Raw genomic sequence first — 19,981 nt, 5'->3', positions numbered from 1 at the left:
ATGACCAGATCCTAGTACAAGATAAAAGTATTATGCTTACATCTGAAAGACTATATCATGGTTTCAGTGTTTATTTTACACATATTTTTGAGTTTGTAACAGTCCCCTTCATAGTTATGTTTCCTTGGTGCTGTCTGAGTTCACAGTGAAGCCAAAATCTCTGTTCTTGTTGGTCATTACATGTAAAATTCCATAGTCGAAAGAAACCAAATAGGATTTTCAACCTAAGTGGTGAAGAACTTGGCCTGGGGAGAAAAACCCTACATGTGTCTTATAATTCAGACTTTACCTTTCTTGTTTAGCTTCCTCGGTTTCAGCCTGAGACACAGATTTATTTTTCTGTTGTTTTAGAACATTATGAACTCGGACTTTGTAGCTCTCAAATTCAGAGGTTATAGCAGCGTGTTCCACCTATAACATTTAAGAGAGAAAAAAGTTTTCTATTGTATTTTCTATTGTACACATGATTCTCTACTGTGTTTCAGAGATTGATGAATTAAGATGAAAATCTCTTTTGGAAAATGAGGAAAATGACTGACTCTTTAGTCCCTGATTAACTTTAGCTAAAAACTTTGCTTGGTCTTTCACTTTTTAAAAGATTTGGAATGATATAATTTTGTCTGACAGGACATACGCTTCTACCATGTTTTATTCCCTGGGTGGGCCCTGACAAAGAAGATACCTACTAAAAAGGGCTTCTGGTGGCTAACCGGACTCAAATTTAAAAAACAATGTCTAGCAGCCATTTCTACATTTCTCACACAAACAGCAGTTCAGGGAGAAGCCTGCACTGAACTGCCTGCCAGCAATGTTTCTGCCAGCTGAGCCAGCTTTTAGAAGGGAGTTCTGGAATCCTATTTCAACCAGTAGGACTGAGGCTTTCCCCATCTAATTGGAGCTGCACAGCTATATCTCCATCAGATTCTTCACAGACCACTCAGTGGGGCTTAATCTGACCAATCAGACACTGCCTTTCAGGCTAATCAAACTGCAAAGCTCTGGAGTCCCGATTTGCCTGAAAATAAACCAATCAGGGGGCCAGGGGCAAAGACTCTATCTAAGTGAGCTCTCCTCTTGCTCTGAGAGTACACTTTTCCTTTCCACTGAAGATTGCTTTTCCCTGGCTGAGCTGAAACACTGAAAATGCCCCACTGGAACAGAGCAGAGCAGACCAGTGCAGACCAGTGCAGGCCAAAGCAGACCAGCAAGGAGCAGAACAGAGTTGTCTAGCAATACAGTGGCATGGACCAGTGTTGCTTGGCCCCAGGGCTGCCTCATAGCCATGCTGTTTTCACAGCTGTGCTGAATCAAAACTGAGCTGTTTTGCACTGCATAAAATTTCCTTCTTCACCCACACCCCAAAGTGGGGATTTCTTTGGTGTTGAATTGCCACCAGAGACCACAGGTTGACACTTGGTAGATTGATTTACTACCCATAGATTTTATATATTTATTTATTTATTTTAGAAAGAGGGGAGGGAGGGAGAAAGACAGGGACAGAAACTTAGATGTGTGAGAGACACATCAGTTGGCTGCCATCTCACAGGCCTGCAACTGGGAGCCTGGCCTGCTACCAAGGCATGTACCCTGACAGGGATTCGAGCCAGCAACCTTTTGGTTTGCGGGACAACACCAACCCACTAAGCCACTCCAGTCAGGGTACTATCCTTAAATTTTATAATGGAACTATTTGCCTTTGGAAGTTTAAGAAGACATTCACATATGATATGCCCCTTGAAAAAAAATAAATACAAGAAAATATGATTCAAAGAAATTAAGCTACTTGAAGTTTTCAAGAGAGTGGGAAAATTAAACTCTAGGTCTCCCACTTTGCTGATGTGACCTGTAAATTCCCATGACCCTTTTGCCAAGATTGCTTAGATAAGAGCTATACCTCCAATAAAGCTAATGTACTTTTTCTGTTTTGTATGTAGGTAAATAGGTCCCAATAGCCATTCTACTAGAATATTATTTTATAATCATTTAGGTCTCATAAAAAACTATAATACTTCTTTAATAAAAACTTTAAAACAGTAACTTCTTTATGCACTGAAATTGTAAAACAAGGTTGTAATAAAAACAACATGTACCCATGTCTTTCCTTTTAACAAAATAAAAGTTATCCAAGTTACAGGGTTGCGATTGAGTTGGTATTTGGGTCAGATGAGCTGAACCTGGTATTCATCTAACAAGTATTCTTAAGTTAACAGCAAACACTAAAAAGCAAGACCATAGCCCTCAAGTAAACTGCTATCTAGTTGATAATAACATCTGTGACATGCTGCTTCTGTGTGAAGAACAAACCTTGGCAGCACGGCACTCTTCCTGAAGAGCTGTCACTTTCTGCTGGTATGCGCTCAGTGTACGCTGGTGCTGGTCTGCAGAGGTCTTCAGGTGCTCATGAGCATTGTGTTTCTCAGATGTTATCTCAGCCAGCTGAATCTAGAGGTGAAATCTTTCAATTAAGTTCTAGTAAATATGATCATCATTAGTAAAACAAATTTTCCTTAAACATAAACTTGAATTTGGAGACCTGAGTCTCAAATAATTAAAGGACATAATTAAATATCGAAATTATCTGTTACTACTGAGACAATAAAGAACAGTTTTCTTTATAAATTAAGTTTTTTAAAGATTTTATTTATTTCATTTTTTAGAGAGGGGAAGGGAAAGAGAAAGAGAGGGAGAGAAACATTAATGTGTGATTGCCTCTAGCATTCCCTACTGGGAACCTGGCCAGCAACATAGGCATGTGCCCTAGACTGGGAATCAATCCAGTGACCCTTTGATTCACAGAATGGCACTCAGCCACTGAGCCACACCAGCCAGGGCTATAAATTAGTTTCACTTAAATCAATATCAATCAAAAAATCTATCATTAAAAAAGTTCCAAACTACATGTTATATATAGTTCAATGTTTAATTAAACACCTGAAGAGGAAGAATATTTAGGGAAAAAACATACAATTGACTCTCAGTGTTTTTGGTGGATTGGTTCCAAGAACGCTGTGGATACAATAATCTAAGGATGCTCAAGATCTTTATATAAAATGGTGTAGAACAATGCATATAGTTGCCTCTCAGCATTGCAGATTTCCAACTATGGACTGAAAATAGTGTTTTGATCTGTGCTTGGTTGAATCTGAGGATGTAAAACCCAAGCCTACAAAGGGCGGACTATGTGCATGATTGATACATATGTGTATAGCTATACATATAGTATGTATATTTCATATATTACTTACATATACATGTTTACATGTATATATGTGTGTGTACACATAGGTGTGTACACACACACATATATATGAGAGCTGTCCAGATAAGTCCAGCCATTGTTAATATATTGAGAATGGTTTGTGTGACATTGATGTAACCTGGCAGCCATGGAGAGTGGACTGGAATGTGCATGTGTGAACAATGATGACTTCACTGTGCTAGTAAGTTGGGGTGGTAAATGCTGTTGAGTGAGCATGTATACTGTGTGGCTGTGGCATTCATTATGACTGAGCAAAGAGAGCAATGAATCTGCATCAAAATTTGCATTAAGCTTGAACATTCCTCCGTGGAAACTATTTGGATGATTCAGAAGGCCACAGCTATGGGCAACTGGTGATCAGCAGCTTCATCACGACAACACACCCACTAATGCATCATGTCTCATGCAGAGTTTTATGGCAAAACATCCAATCACCCAGATGACTCGGCCCCACTACAGCCAAGATTCGACAACCTGCGACTTCTGGCTTTTCCCAAAACTAAAATCACCTTTGAAAGGGAAGAGATTTCAGACCATTGATAGATTCAGAAAAATATGACGGGGCAGCTGATGGTGACTGGGAGAACTGTGTGAGGTCCCAAGGTACCTACTTTGAAGGGGACTGAGGTGTCATTGTCCTAGGTACAATGTTTCCTGTACATTGCAGCTTCTTCAATGAATGTCTCTACTTTTCATATTACATGGCTGATACCTTCTGGACAGACCTCATATATATGAAATAATATTTAGGAAAATCCCTAAATGGTACCTCACTTCTATATGGGAAAATTTCTCTAAATGTTTAAAAGCAAAAAGAATCTTACTTTATAGAATTCTACTTGCTGCTGGCATGCCTCCAGCTCACCCTTTAAAGATGCTTGAAGCATTAATTGATCGGTTTCCTACAGAATAAGAATCTTGGTTAAGTCAAAAAAAGTTATTCATAAATACACTATAAATAAGTATTGAATGTGAAACTGAAGAATAACATACTGCTTGCTTTGAATCTGCCAGTTCTTTCTTGGTTTTCATAAGCAATTGCTTGATTTTGGTGTTTTTTTCCTCATACTGTTGCAATGAAGTCTGTAGTGAAGCTAGTGGAAGAGGTAATTTCAGAAAAGATGAAACAATATTTATGAATGAATTTAAACAAATGAGTCTTTTCTTTGTATTAACCTATCTTTTAAAGAAACTTCTCTTAGCTTTTCATTATGGAATATTTCAAACATAAATGACATTAGTGATGATACTGCAATATAACCAGTTTGCCCATCACCTGGCTTTAACAATTACCAACAAATGCCCAATCTTATTCTACCCAGACCAGGAGTCAGATCCACAGGTCAAATCTGGCTGCCACCTGTTTTTGTAAATAGTTTTATTAATACACAGTCAGGCTCATTTATTTACATATTGCTTAAGACTGCTTTAGTGCAGTAACAGTAGACTTGACTAATGGTGATAGGGGCTATACAGCCTGTAAAGTGTAAAATACTTACTGCCTGGCCCTTTATAAAACAAGTTTGCTAACCTCTGACCTATACCCTAACCTACTCCTTGTGTCCCCTGCCCCCCTCCCTCCCGTTTTTTTTTTTTTTTTTTTTTTTTACAAGATATCCATTCATTTGTGAATTTTTTTTAATCCTCACCTGAGGGCATTTTCATCTGCTTTTTTGAGAGACCGTAAGGGAGAAATGAAGGGAGAGAAACATGAATGCAAAAGAACCATCAATTGGTAAGATCAGGGATCCACACTGGGACCAGGGATCATATGCATCCGGACAAGGGTCGCCCGGACCCCAGGTAGTGTGCACCCACGCCAACAGGGATGAACCTGCAACTTAAGGTATGTGCCCTGACCGGGAATCAAACCCGCAACCTTTCAGTTACTGGGGATTCTCCAACTACTGAGCAACACCAGCTAGGGCATTTGTAAATATTTTAATATATACAAGATGGGGCAAAAATAGGTTTACTGTTGTTCTTCTGGAAAATAGTAAAATAATTAATAAATAAATAAAGGATAAACTGTGTTGAGCATACTTAAAACTATAAACTTACTTTTGTCTCATCCTGTATCTCTAAAATAAAGGTATATACTTATGGCATATCTAAAAGATAAAGACTTTAAGAAATACCTCAAAATTGGTGCTGTATATTTACAAATGTATCATATCAGAGGCATATACTTGGTTGTCTATTTTTGTGATACTAATTGCTTTGAAGGTACTGGCAGTGAAAAACAGTTCGCTAAGGAACAAACTGAAATGTCAGAAAAACAAAAACTTCTATGCTAACAGAGGTAAAGAAGAAACAAATATCAAAAAATAATAAACGGATTCATTGTCTAGATCACAGGTATGCATCTACAACCAGTAGGCTATATCTGGCTATAACCTATTGTAAAACAAGCAAAGAATATATGATGGAGACCATATATGCTTCCAACATTTGGAAGGCACAAAGGTTTACTATCTGGTCCTTCACAGAAAAAGTTTGCTTGAACCCTGGTCTAGACCAGTTACACAGACACTATGTAGCCATGTTGCTAAAAGCTCTTATAAACAACAATTAAGTTTATGAAGTTAAATCCATACATATACATTGCATTACTTGGTAAATATGAACAGTTATACTGTGAGAGTATATCTTAACTATGGTTTTTTTAATAACATATCTATTCAGTTATTTCCTGGTAACTACCCAGTTCTAAATAGCAGTTTATAAAGCACAAAATATGTACAAAGCCCTTGTTAAGTACTCTAGGAATTATGATAAGGAAGATATAGTAAGTCCCTGAAATCAAAAAATATATAGAATGAAATTAGGGGATAATGTTTTACATGATAATGTAAAGCAAAATGTAAATGTTAAGAAAGGAATACAATAGGTTACGGGGACCCATATGGACTAAAGGTTATATACAGTTTGCATGAGACAAGGAAGATTTCATAGCACAGGAAACATTTAAGATTAGGAAGAATTTTAAAAGGTGAGCATAAAGGTGGAAGGGCAAAGACAAGAAAGAATAGTAGCAAATGAAATATACAGATAAATCATGTCTCAGGAAAAATGCATAGTACTCTTTTCCTGTGATAGAGTAATGAGAATTAAGTTGAAAAGTTAGACTGGGGTCAGATGCCTTAGAGGTTTTGAGATTAAGACTGGTATTCCTGATTCATTAGGCAAAATGAGCCGACCTATTGTTTTTTATTTGCATGGAACATTGTCTTCATGCCTCCTTATCTTTCCACTCTACCACAACTCCCTAGCCCAGACTCCCTCCCGAGGTCTTTGCTGCCTTGAGGCTACAGGCTTTTTCAAGATTCTACCCCATTCTAATTAATTTCATATACTAAGCAGGTAAATATTCCCCACTGTATTTAGAAAGGGCCCAAATATTAAGGTACTTCATGAGATGGATGAAAAATATCTTCCTAATTATACTTCACTTCTCCCTAAAAGGTCAAACCTTCATTCCAACTAGTTAAGTCTTCCAAAGTTATTTTTTTTAATTTTTGCTCATATCAAAGCTGTAGAAAGGAATACCGTTCTCAATTGGCTTTTTCTCTCCAAACCTGAACTTCAAGGCTCGACTTGAGCCCCAAATATAAGTGTCTTAGTTCGCAGAATCTCTCTCCTCTCTGAACTCTTAGCACTCACTGCCTATACTACTCATTTCTTACTTATTTATCAATGAGAGATGGGTGGCCTTGAATAAGTACTTTTTTCCTCCCCCAGGGTATCAGCCTCCCTTTTGGCTAACTGACTGTCAAAAATATACAAATTCACAAAACCAAAAGTTTGCATTGCAGAAATACAACCTAGAGCACTGCTATATGCACCAAGAATGTAGCTGGAAGATATGGTATATGCATCGTTAATGGTATATGCATAGTGAATTGTCTGGAAACTATTCAGACAACCTGTGCAATTATATGAATAGTCTAAATTTTATCCCTGGATATAGGTAGGTCATTAAAACTCTGCACACTTGGACTTCATTATTTTATTTATTCATGGAATTACCTTTATTGAGTTGGGATTTGGCCACAGCCTGAATGAAGCATGCATTACAAAAGAGTCACAGAAGGTTTGCTGTTTCATTTATTGTGGGGATCCCACTGAGAATATGAGTCCAAATTATCTGTGGTTCCTATTAAAATTAAATACAAAATAGAGACTGGACTTGAAAATTCCCTGATCAGATAAAACCATTTAAGTCACACAAGTTAAACTTAAAAGTTAGCTTTTTCTGCCAAACAAATGAACTTATTAACTTGGGTGCTTCTTGTAAATTGCCTCTGATAATCATAAAAAAACTTAAGTCATCTTCCTAAAATTATATATGATAATTATTATTAACTAATCCTTTGTGAGCTGGAAACCCTCACTGTAACAACCAAACACTATAAAAGTTAAATAACTTACTCATTTTTGCTTTACAAGCCATCCCATGATGTCATGCCCTGAGCTATCAGTCTTTGAATCTGAAAGCTCCCAGTTGTGAACTGTTCTTACATACACAATAAGCTCTTATATTTATTGAATTGGGAGTTTTAATTCTGCTATTTCTGGGTGTTTGACATTCCTAACCTAGCATTAACTTTAAAATCACTTATGAGGCTTTTTAAAAATGAGATTTCAGAGCCCCAACCTTTAAGATTCTGGGCCTGGGTTTTCTAAAAAGCTCTCCGGATACTGTATAATATTTAAGTCAATTCTGGGACCACTGGTCCCATATGACACAGTGTTTCTTTTATAAAAAGGTTCTCCCACACATCTTTGTACCAGGAAAAGCTGTGTTTCTTGGAAGCATCGCATTTGTTCTACTATTGGGCATGCTATAAATCTTGTAACTGGTAATATTTCTGTCTTTATTCTGGCTTCTGAAAATAACAAGGATACAAAGAACACACACTTTATGTCCTGATCTTATGTCTGACATTATTGTATAGTCCTACACATGACTATTTCCTTTTATCCAATTTCCTCATCATTCATGTATTTAAAATCTTGTTGAACTATAGTATCTTTGAACCTACCTCAAGTTATTTTTTTGGAACTTCTGCTTCTGGATATGAGGGAGTAACAGAATCTGGACTTATGTTCTTGTAAAAAATCAGAAAACTAAGGAGGTCAACAATGGCGGTGACATAGGAAGATGCTGAACTCCCTCCCTCCCATGGAAATACTCAAATATACATATATAGAGAGAGCATTACTCCTGCCAGACATCTTCTGAACAACATACAAGAAAACAGACCACATGAGAAGGCTGGGAAACCACAGGAACTATCCTAGGCTAGAGGAGACAGTGAACATCATTGTTTATGGCTCCCTCCATTTCAATAAGGTAGGCTAGAGCTCCCTCTATTCCACCACAGGGTGTTAGAGTTACATTGCCTAGAGCATTTTGCCTCTGATCATAGGGAACAAACAGGAACTACAAGGCATTATCACATGCAAACTGCCTTCCTGCCTCACCTGGCCTCCATATCCTTGGAGCCACTCCAGCCCAGCAAGCCAGTGCCACAGGAACTATAAACACCTACCCAGATCCAGTCCAGCTTCTTCAAACAACCTAGCACATAGAGTCAACATAGACTCCACTTCTACACAAGACAACTTTCTATACAACTAACAAGACAAAGACTGTACAGAGAAGGCTGGGGAACCACAGGAGCTCTCTGAAGACTGAGGGAATTTTCCAAGGTTGAAGGTGCTAGTGAGTGCTATTGTTTTTATCCCCATCCACTAACACAGGGTGGGTGGGGACTCTATCTGGGTACTCAGGTCTCCCTCCAAGTTCACTCTGCATGTTCCCAGAAACATTGCCAGAACACATTTTGGCCCAAAACAAAGGGAGCCACTCAGAGCCACTCAGCTGTGTAGGCCAGTGCCCTTAGGCACCTGCCTGCCTCCTATCTGCCTGCCCAAACCATCCAGCACACATGGCCTCACAGTGTCTTCTACACATAAGGTCATATTTTCATGACTGGGAGAGAGAGGTATTTTTGCCTAATTCATATACACTAATGCAAAAAGTCAAACAAATATTTCTAAAATGAAGAAACAAGAAAAATCCCCAGAAAAAAAACCTTAAAGAAACAAGGTAATATACCTGATAATGAGTTCAAAGAAAGTCACAAGGATGCTCACCGAACTTGAGAGTGGAATAAGGGAACTTAGTGAGAACTTCAACAAGTAAGTATTTTAAGAACCAGACATACCTGAATAACACAATAGAAATGAAAAATAAATGAGAAAGAATCGACAGCCAACATGCTAATACAGAACAATGAGTTAGAAACCTGAAAGACAGAATAATGGGAATCAACTGATCAAAACAGAAAAAAAAAGAACTGAATTAAAAACAACAAGGATAAGGGATCTTTGGGATAACATCAAGTGTTCAAACATTCACATTATAGGGATCCCAGAGGGAAGAGAGACAGAACAAAACGCAGAAACTTATTTAAAGAAATAATGGCTGAAAATGTTCCAAATCTGGGAAAGGAAACAGACAACAGATCCAGGAAGCACAGAGAGTTCCAAACAAGATGAATGCAAAGAGACTCACACCAAGACATATCATAATTAAAATGATAAAAGTTAAAGAGACAATCTTGAAGGAAGCAATGAAAAAAGACTTACATAGAAAGGAAATCCTGTAAGAGGATCAGCTAATTTCTCAGGAGCAACTTTACAGGCCAGAAGAGAGTGGGTGCATATCTTTAAAGTGCTCAAAGAAAGGAATCTATAACCTAGAATAATTTACCCAACAGTTTATCTAGCATTCAGAATTAAAGGAAAAATAAAGAGTTTCCTAGAGGTTGGAAGATGGTGGTGAGATAGGTGGGAGCAGAGTCCATTTCCCCCTGCATATGGGTGAAACACCTAACCGATCTACTGAGGAACAAAGTGAACAGTCAACAGTACCCCAGCGTTTATGAAGACAGGAGACCAAAAAGTGTAGAGGACACTGAAAAACAGACAGTAAGGAGACTGCTTCAGGACAATAAGGTCCCTGGGACAAGAGTGGGGACCAGGGCAACTGCAGCCCCAGGCCCGGCACTCGCAGGATCTGCCACAGGACTCTTGGGAGAGAGCCGGGTTAACAGCTCCCTCCCCTGCCAAACAAGGTTTGAGCAGCACTGAGAGAGACCTGGTTGCTTCAAGTCCTAGGGTGGGGAATAAGAACGAAGTGATAAGCCCACAGAGACCGTGTGTGCCGGATGGGGAGAGGTGAGAGTTGGGCTGTGTTGGGCCCTGACCTGGACAGTCCTGGTATAGCTGGAGAGGTGAGCTGTCCAAGAGGACAGGCCCTTCCTTGTATGGAATGGCAGGATTGAGCAGGAGGAATTTCTCAAAAACAAAAAGTGAAAAGAAGAGACAGCAGTTTGGGGAATTCTCCTGCAGCAGTCGCTCCAGCCTCCCCACCAAGCTGCCCTGGAAGACCCCAGGGAGAGTGCGCACCACAAAAGGCCCTGTGATTGCACACGTAGTCCCAAGGAGAGTGTGCTGCTGCGGGACCAGAGGCTGAAGGGGAACTGGGCTGGTGGCTGACCAGGTGCTGATCTGGAATGTAGAAGAGTGAAAACAAACTCCCTCAGCCCGCTGCAGCCAAAAATACCAGCAAAACTGGCTTGGCCAGTATGAAGCCCACAGGAGGCTTTTTTTCTTTAAAGTAATTCTTTTTCTTTTTAATATATTTATTGATTATGCTATTATAGTTCTCCCATTCCCTCCCCATCACTCCACTCCATCCTGCCCTCCCCCTCCGTCCCACATTCCGCCCCTACAGTTCATGTCCATGGGTCCTTCATATAAGGTCTTTCGCTTCTACATTTCCTATACTATTGTTACCCTCCCCCTGTCTATTTTCCACCTATCATTTATGCTACTTATTCTCTGTACCTTCCCCCCTCTCGCCCCCTCCCACACCCCTGTTGATAACCCTCCATGTAATCTCCATTTCTGTCGTTCTGTTCCTGTTCTAGTTGTTTGCTTCATTTGCTTTTGTTTTTGTTTTAGTTGTGGTAATAACTGTGAGCTTGCTGTCATTTTTACTGTTCCTATTTTTTTTCTTCTTTTTCTTAGATAAACATTTCATATAATAAGGGCTTGGTGATGATGAACTCCTTTAACTTGACCTTATCTGAGAAGCACTTTATCTGCCCTTCATTCTAAATGATAGCTTTGCTGGATACAGTAATCTTGGATGTAGGTCCTTGCCTTTCATGACTTGGAATACTTCTTTCCAGCCCCTTCTTGCCTGTAAGGTCTCTTTGGAGAAATCAGCTGGCAGTCTTATGGGAAGTCCTTTGTGGGTTAACTGTCTCCTTTTCTCTTGCTGCTTCTAAGATTCTCTCCTTATCTTTAATCTTGGGTAATATAATGATGATGTGCCTTGGTGTGTTCCTCCTTGGGTCCAGCTTCTTTGGGACTCTCTGAGCTTCCTGGACTTCCTGGAAGTCTATTTCCTTTGCCAGACTGGGAAGTTCTCCTTCATTATTTGTTCAAATAAGTTTTCAATTTTTTGTTCTTCCTCTTCTCCTTCTGGCACCCCTATCATTCACATGTTGGAACGTTTAAAGATGTCCTGGAGGTTCCTAAGCCTCTCCTCATTTTTTTTGAATTCTTGTTTCTTCATTCTTTTCTGGTTGGATGTTTCTTTCTTCCTTCTGGTCCACACCGTTGATTTGAGTCCCAGTTTCCTTCGTATCACTATTGGTTCCCTGTACATTTTCCTTTGTTTCTCTTAGCATAGCCTTCATTTTTTCATCTAATTTGCGACCAAATTCAACCAATTCTGTGAGCATCCTGATTACCAGTGTTTTGAACTGTGCATCTGATAGGTTGGCTATCTCTTTGTTGCTTAGTTGTATTTTTTCTGAAGCTTTGATCTGTTTCTTTCATTTGGGTCATTTTTTTTTTTGTCTTGGTGAGCCTGTTACGTAAAGGGGTGGAGCCTTAGGTGTTCAACAGGACAGGGTAACACTGGTCCCAGTGCTGTGACGCTGTACGTGGGGGAGGGGCTAAGAGGGAGTAATGATGCCTGCTCCAGTCTCTGCCAGATTGCAGTCACTCCCTTTGCTACCCACAATCAAATTGGGCCCCTCTGGTGTTGATTCCCAAGTGGGTGGGCTTGTCCACGCTTTAGGCCCCTGTGGGTCTCTCCAACAACCTCTCCTTTGAGGCTGGGAGTTTCTCCTGCTGCCTCATCAACCCCCACCGGTGTTTTCACTCAGAGGTTTGAGGCTTTATTTCCCTGCTCTGGAGCCCTGGGTTACGCAGTCTGCTTCGCTTCCCCGCCATTCCTCCCAGTTTATCTATGCTCTAATGTGGGGTCACGGGCAGAGTCTGCTAGCTGTCGCATTGCCTGCTCCATTCGTTCCACAATCTACCTCTCTGGGTCCGCCAGCCTCATTGCCACAAGTCCTCTCCACCCTGGCTGCCCATCTCCGCCCCTCCTATTGGTCTGCATGAATGTTTCTTCTTTATCTCCTTGGTTGTCAGACTTCCATATTATTCAATTTTCTGTCAGTTCTGTTTGTTTTTTGTTTTTAAATTGTTGTTGTCCTTCTTTTGGTTGTGCAAGGAGATGCAGTGTGTCTACTTACGCCTCCATCTTGGCCGAAACACCTCTGATCTTTAATTCTTTACATGCATTGGCAAGAAGAACCAGGTCTCTCCCATCAATAATATCCCTGGTACCAACCATTACTCTTAGGAGTGGGTGGTTTGGTGAGAATATTCGGGCCTTAATACCAATCCTAGGAAAGGACCATTGAGTGTGTTGTCTCACATGGTTGTACAGTAGACGGTATACAAATATTGCCCACGAAGATGGTAGACCAGACGTCACCTTCCTGTGTGTCTTAAGTAATTCTTTATCACTTTGTTTATTATTATTTTTTCTTTAAACACCTTCTTCCTCTCTTTCCTTCTTTCTTGTTTTATTCCTTATTTCTTTCCCTTTATATCTCTTCTTGCTTCCTTCTTCTTCTTTTGTTTTTAATTCCTACAAGTGAGACAATAAAACCTGGAACTGTGAAAAGACCAGAGTTGGACCCAAAGAGGGGGCATCCCAACAGCTGAGACAGTGAAACAAATTTCACTTTGCTACTCCAGAGAACTTGCAAGATATTGTGTATTTGTATTATTATTTTTTTCATTAGTCTTACATCTCTCATTTTATTAGTATTTTTGTATTTCTCTTCTTTCTGTTTAGTCTTCTTCGCTTGACTGGTTAATTTGCATTGTTTCACTGGTTTTCCCTTGTTCTCTCTTTCATAGTGTATTGTTAATTAAGTGTCTTTCACTTCACTTATGTTCCATTAGCACGCTGGTCTAGGACCTATACCCCCTATTCTAGTTATCCAGATCACATAGGTCATATGATTGTTGCTCCATTATTATTGTAAATAATAGCTGTTCCATACATTTGTAAATACTACATAGAACCCCTCCCAGGTCTCAGTCCACATCACTGTTTCCTGACCTTTATTACTGTTGTAGTTGACTCTGTTCTCTTACACATAACACCTATTTTCTACCTTTTACTCTCATTTTACCTCATAATCTGACCTCGCACAACCTCACGGCTTTCTAGATCCAACTCACAATCCTTCCCCCCCCCAACCCCAACAAGAGTCCTATCTTTGACCCTTTCTAAAAAGTAGCTAGGTGGGTGAATTATCACGGTTAACACTATACATATCCAAAGGATCTCCTATCTCTTCTCTAAGGGCTGGTACTTTAAATATCATAGAATACACTCCTTCTGTGTTAAACCATTTCGCCTTCCCCCTCCAGCCTATCACAAAAGAGTAAGTGGAAGCTGTGAACACCACTATACCTGCTGGAAGAGGAAACCCACCAACAAAGGAACCACCAACAGATAACAACAGAACAAGGTGAAGGAGGGAGGGGGAGTCACACTAACTCAACCCTGGATTGATCTGGAAATACAACTAAATGGTGGAGAAATTACTCAGAACAAACAACTGAACAAGGGCAACAGAAAATCCTCAAAACCTTCTACACCTGGAAGAACCAGCTCCAACACAACTTGCCCAAACCTGCACAACAGAAAAGAAGATGTGGTGGACAAACTGACCCTCAGTTAACCAGTTGGTGGGAAGGACCCACCAAAGAAAGACCCAATGACAACCAAAACCAAAGACATACACACAGCCAACATAAAACACAGCCAAGATCAGTGAGCTCGGGATATCAAGGAGACTGTACCAGTAATTCTCACAGGTATTCTACCACAGAAGTTTACACCATATATCCCAGGGGTCAGAACAGATCAGCTTAAGAAGCAGAGGCTAACAGGAAGAGTCTCACAAACAATGGGAAGACAGAAAAACAATCCCCAAATGAAAGGAAAGAAGGAAGTCACAGAAAGACTGCTAAATGAGAAAGAGGCAAGTCAACTATCAGATACTGAGTTCAAAGCATTTGTTATAAGGAAGCTTAATGAGCTCAAAGAGAATTACCAAAAACTACATGGAAACTACAATGAACTCACTATAAACTACATCAACATGAAAAAGGAAATAGAAACTATTAACAAGGGCCAAGAGGAAATGAACAATACAATCTCTGAACTGAGGAACACAGTAGAAGGAATCAAAAACAGATTTGATGAAGCAGAGGATCAGATCGGCGACGTGGAGAACAAGGTAGAAAAAAACACCCAGAATGAACAAGAAAAGGAAAAGAGGCTCAGAAAGATTGAAGAGAGGTTAAGGGAAATGCAGGACAACATGAAATGTAATAATACCCACATAATAGGGATACTAGAAGGAGAAGAAGAAGAGCAAAGGATAGAAAACCTGTTTGAAAAACTAATGATGGAAATCTTCCCTAATTTGATGAGAGAAAAAGTCACACCAATCCAGAAAACACAGAGAGTCCCAATCAAGAGGAACCCAAAGAGGCCCACTTAAAGACACATTATAATTAAAATGGCAAAATTCCAAGATAAAGAGAGAATCTTAAATGCAGCAAGGGAAAAACAGGAAGTAACATACAAGGGAGCTTCGATAAGACTAGCAGCCGACTTCTCAATGGAAACACTCCAAGGCAGAAGGGAATGGCAAGAAATATTCCAAGTAATGAAAACCAGAGGCGGACAACTAAGACTACTTTATCCGGCAAGACTCTCAATTACAACGGAAGGCCAAATAAGGAGCTTCCTGGATGAAAGAAGCCTCAAAGAATATACCTCCTCCAAATCACCTCTGCAGGACATGCTAAAGGGCTTGCTTTGAAAACAGGAAGAGAAACAGTGAAAGAGAGAGGAACACAAGTACAAATAAATGGCAATGAATAATAACCTATCAATAATAACTTTAAATGTAAATGGATGAATGCCCCAATCAAAAGACACAGAATAGCAGAATGGATAAGAAAACATGACCCACACATATGCTGCCTACAGGAGACCCATCTCAGAACTCTAGACCTACACAGACTGAAAATGAAGGGCTAGAAACAAATATTCCAAGCAAATGGACAGGAAAAAAAAAAAAGCCGGGGTAGCAATACTCCTATCAGACAAAATAGACTTCCCAAAAAAGAGCCATAAAAAGAGACCCAGAAGGTCACTTCATAAAACTCAAGGCAAGAATCCATCAAGAAGATATAAACATAGTAAATATATATGCACTCAACACAGGAGCACCCACATACATACAGGAAATCTTGGAGGACTTCAAGAAAGATATTGACGGCAACACAATTATAGTAGCAGATTTTAACACCCCAATGTCAAAAGTGGATAGATCTTCCAAACAAAATAACAAAGATATTGTGGCATTGAACAATGCCCTAGATGAAATAGCTTAACTGATATATATAGAGCCTTTCATCCCAAAGAAGGAAAAGTACACATTCTTTTCAAATGCACATGGAACATTTTTAAAGATAGACCACATGATAGGACACAAAACAAGCCTCAGCAAGTTCAAGAAAATTGAAATCATATCAAACATTTTCTCCTACAACAAACCTCAAGGAAAAAAAACCCAAAACACTCAAACTCATGGAGATTGAATAGCATGCTATTAAACAATGAATGGATCAAGAATGAGATAGTAAACAAATCAAAAAGTTTCTGGAGACAAACGAAAATGAACTCACAACAATCCAAAACCCATGTGAAACAGCAAAGGCAGTCCTGAGAGGGAAGTTCATAGCAATACAGGCCTACCTAAAAAGAACAGAAACATTTCAAATAAACAACCTACCCCTACACCTACAAGAACTCGAAGAACAACAACAAAGACAACCCAGAGTAAGTACAAAGAAGGAAATAACCAAGATCAGAGCAGAATTAAATGACATAGAGACTAAAAGCACAATTGTAAGGATCAATGAAGCCAGGAGCTGGTTCTATGAAGAGATAAGCAAAATCGACAAGCCGTTATGCAGGCTTATCAAGAAAAAACGAGAGAGGACCCAAATAAACACAATCAGAAATGAAAGAGGAAAGACTATAACTGTGATACCACAGAAATACAAAGGATTTTAAGAAATTACTATGAAGAACTATATGCCAAGAAATGTGAAAACCTAGATGAAATGGACTAATTTCTAGAAAAATATAACCCTCCAAAAGTCAGTGAAGAAGAAGCAGAAAGCCTGAACAGACCAATAACACCTAATGAAACTGAAACAGTACTCAAAAAGCTTCCGACACACAAAAGCCCTGGACCAGAGAGTTTCACAGGAGAATTCAACAGAGCATTTAAGGGAGAGCTAACCCCCATCCTCCACAGATTATTTCAAAAAGTTCAACAAGATGGAAGACTCCCAAACTCATTTTATGAAGCCAACATCATCCTAATCCCAAAACCAGATAAACACATAACAAAGTAAGAATACTACAGGCCAATATCGCTGATGAACATAGGTGCTAAAATCCTCAACAAAATACTGGCAAACCGCACCCAGCAATATGTTAAAAAGGTCATACACAATGATGAAGTTGGATTCATCCCAGGGATGCAAGGATGGTACAATATTCGCAAATCAATAAACATAATACATCATATCAACAACAGCAAAGACAAAAATCACATGATCATATCAATAGATGCGGAAAAAGCATTTGATAAGGTACAGCACCCATTTCTGATAAAAACAATCAGCAAAGTGGGAATAGAGGGAGCATTCCTCAACATCATAAAGGCCATATATGAGAGACCTACAGCCAACATCATACTCAATGGACAAAAACTTAAAAGAGTTTTCCCACTAAGATCAGGAATAAGACAAGGATGCCCTCTCTCACCACTCTTATTCAACATAGTATTGGAAGTCCTAGACACAGCAATTAGACAAGAAAAAGAAATAAAAGGCATCCAAAATGGAAAGGAGGAAATGAAAATGTCATTGTTTGCAGATGAGATGATAGCGTACATGGAAAATCCTACAGACTCCACCAAAAAACTACTCGACCTAATAAATGAATTTGGCAAAACAGCTGGATACAAGGTCAATATTCAGAAATCAAAGGCATTCTTATACACCAACAATGAAATATCAGAAATAGAAATCAGGAAAAATAATCCCTTTTGATGTAGCAAGAAGAAAAATAAAGTACCTAGGAATAAACCTAACCAAAGAGGTAAAAGACCTGTACTCAGAAAACTACACAACACTGAAGAAAGAAATTAAGGAAGACACAAACAAATGGAAGCATGTACGATGCTCATGGATTGGAACAAATAACATCATGAAAATGTCCATACTATCCAAAGAGATTTTTAGATTCAATGTAATCCCTATTAAAGTACCAATGACATATTTCAGAGATATAGAACAAACAATTCAGAAATTTATATGGAAGCATAAACGACTCCGAATAGTTGCAGCAATTCTAAGAAAGAAGGACAAATCAGTAGGGATCACAATACCTGATATCAAACTGTATTACAGGGCCACTGTAATCAAAACAGCCTGGTATTGGCATAAGAACTGGCACATAGACTGATGGAATTGAACAGAGAGCCCAGAAATAAACCCAAGTGTCTATGGTCAATTAATATTTGACAAAGGAGGCAAGAGCAAAAATGGAGCAAAAATAGCCTCTTCAACAAATCGTGTTGGGAAATCCGGACAGCTATGTGCAAGAAAATGAAACTCGATCACCAACTTACACCATACACAAAAATAAATTCAAGGCGGATAAAAGACTTAAATATACATCGTTAACACCGTAAAAGTCCTAGAGGAAAACATTGGCAGGAAAATCTCGGACATTCCACGCATCAACACCTTCACAGACACGTCCCCTAAAGCAAGGGACATAAAGGAAAGAATAAACAAATGGGACCTCAGCAAAATAAGAAGCTTCTGCTTGACTAAAGAGCATCAAAATGAAAGGAGAACCAACTTTATGGGAAAACATATTTGCCAATGGTACCTTGGACAAGGGCCTGATCTCCAAAATATATAAAGAACTCACACGACTGCACTCCAGGAAGACAAACAATCCAATTAAAAAATGGGCAAAGGACTTGAACAGACACTTCTCCAAGGAAGACATACAAAGGGCCCAGAGACATATGAATAGATGCTCAGCATCACTAGCCATCAGAGAGATGCAAATTAAAACCACAATGAGTTACCACCTCACACCAGTCAGAGTGGCCAACATAAACAAATCCACAAACAAATGTTGGAGAGGATGCGGAGAAAAGGGAACCCTAGTGCACTAGTGGTGGGAATGCAGACTGGTGTGGCCACTGTGGAAAACAGTATGGAATTTCCTCAGAAAACTAAAAATGGAAATGCCCTTTGACCCAACAATTCCGCTGCTGGGATTATACCCTAAGAACCCTGAAACACCAATCCAAAAGAACCTGTGCACCCCAATGTTCATAGCAGCACAATTTACAATAGCCAAGTACTGGAAGCAACCGAAGTGCCCATCAGCAAACGAGTGGATCCAAAAACTATGGTACATTTACACAATGGAATTCTACGCAGCAGAGAGAAAGAAGGAGCTTATACCCTTTGCAGCAGCATGGATGGAACTGGAGAGCATTATGCTAAGTGAAATAAGCCAGATGGTGAGGGACAAATACCATATGATCTCACCTTTAACTGGAACATAATAAATAGAAGAAAAAAGGAAACAAAATATAACCAGAGACATTGAAGTTAAGAACAATCTAACAATGGTTAGGGGGGAGTGGGGAGGGGGCAGTGAGGAGAGGGGATTACAGGAACTACTATAAAGGACACATGGACAAAATCAAGGGGAAGGGTGGAGGTGGGGGAGGGAGGGGGTCTCACCTGGGGTGGGGTGGAGGGATGGGGAGAAAAGGCACACAAGTGTAATTGAACAACAATAAAAATTAAAATTAAAAAAAAAAAGAAATTGAGGAAAATATAAATAAATGGAAGCATACACCATGTTCATGGATTGGAAGAATTAACATCATTAAAATATCCATACTACCCAAAGCAATCTATACATTCAATGCAATTTCTATTAAAATAGCAATGGCATATTTGACAGGTCTTGAAGAAACATTTCAAAAATTTATATGGAATCAAAGAAGAGCTAGAACAGCCACAGCAATCTTGAGAAAGAAGAACAATGTTTGAAGGATCACGAAACCTGATGTCAAACTATACTACAAGTCCACTGTAATCAAAACAGCCTGGTAGTAGCATGAGAACAGACACATAGAT

General features: G+C 39.3%; 1 protein-coding gene across 2 annotated transcripts in view; it reads right to left on the bottom strand.

Annotated features, from left to right (window-relative positions):
• GCC2 (GRIP and coiled-coil domain containing 2) overlaps nt 1-19,981 on the bottom strand; it is a 90,600-nt gene that overhangs the window by 38,240 nt on the left and 32,379 nt on the right. For both annotated transcript variants that reach the window (XM_024552354.3, XM_045189150.2), the window contains exons 14-17: nt 4,253-4,353; nt 4,084-4,161; nt 2,305-2,442; nt 290-411 (exon numbers count right to left, since the gene is read on the bottom strand). In XM_024552354.3, coding sequence (XP_024408122.2) covers nt 290-411; nt 2,305-2,442; nt 4,084-4,161; nt 4,253-4,353 — 439 coding nt within the window. The remainder of the gene's footprint in view (nt 1-289; nt 412-2,304; nt 2,443-4,083; nt 4,162-4,252; nt 4,354-19,981) is intronic.

The sequence above is a fragment of the Desmodus rotundus genome, chromosome 3, assembly GCF_022682495.2.
Source record: "Desmodus rotundus isolate HL8 chromosome 3, HLdesRot8A.1, whole genome shotgun sequence".
Lineage (NCBI taxonomy): Eukaryota > Metazoa > Chordata > Mammalia > Chiroptera > Phyllostomidae > Desmodus > Desmodus rotundus.
The sequence above is the reverse complement of the archived record's forward strand: the minus strand, read 5'-3'. Positions and strand labels throughout refer to the sequence as shown.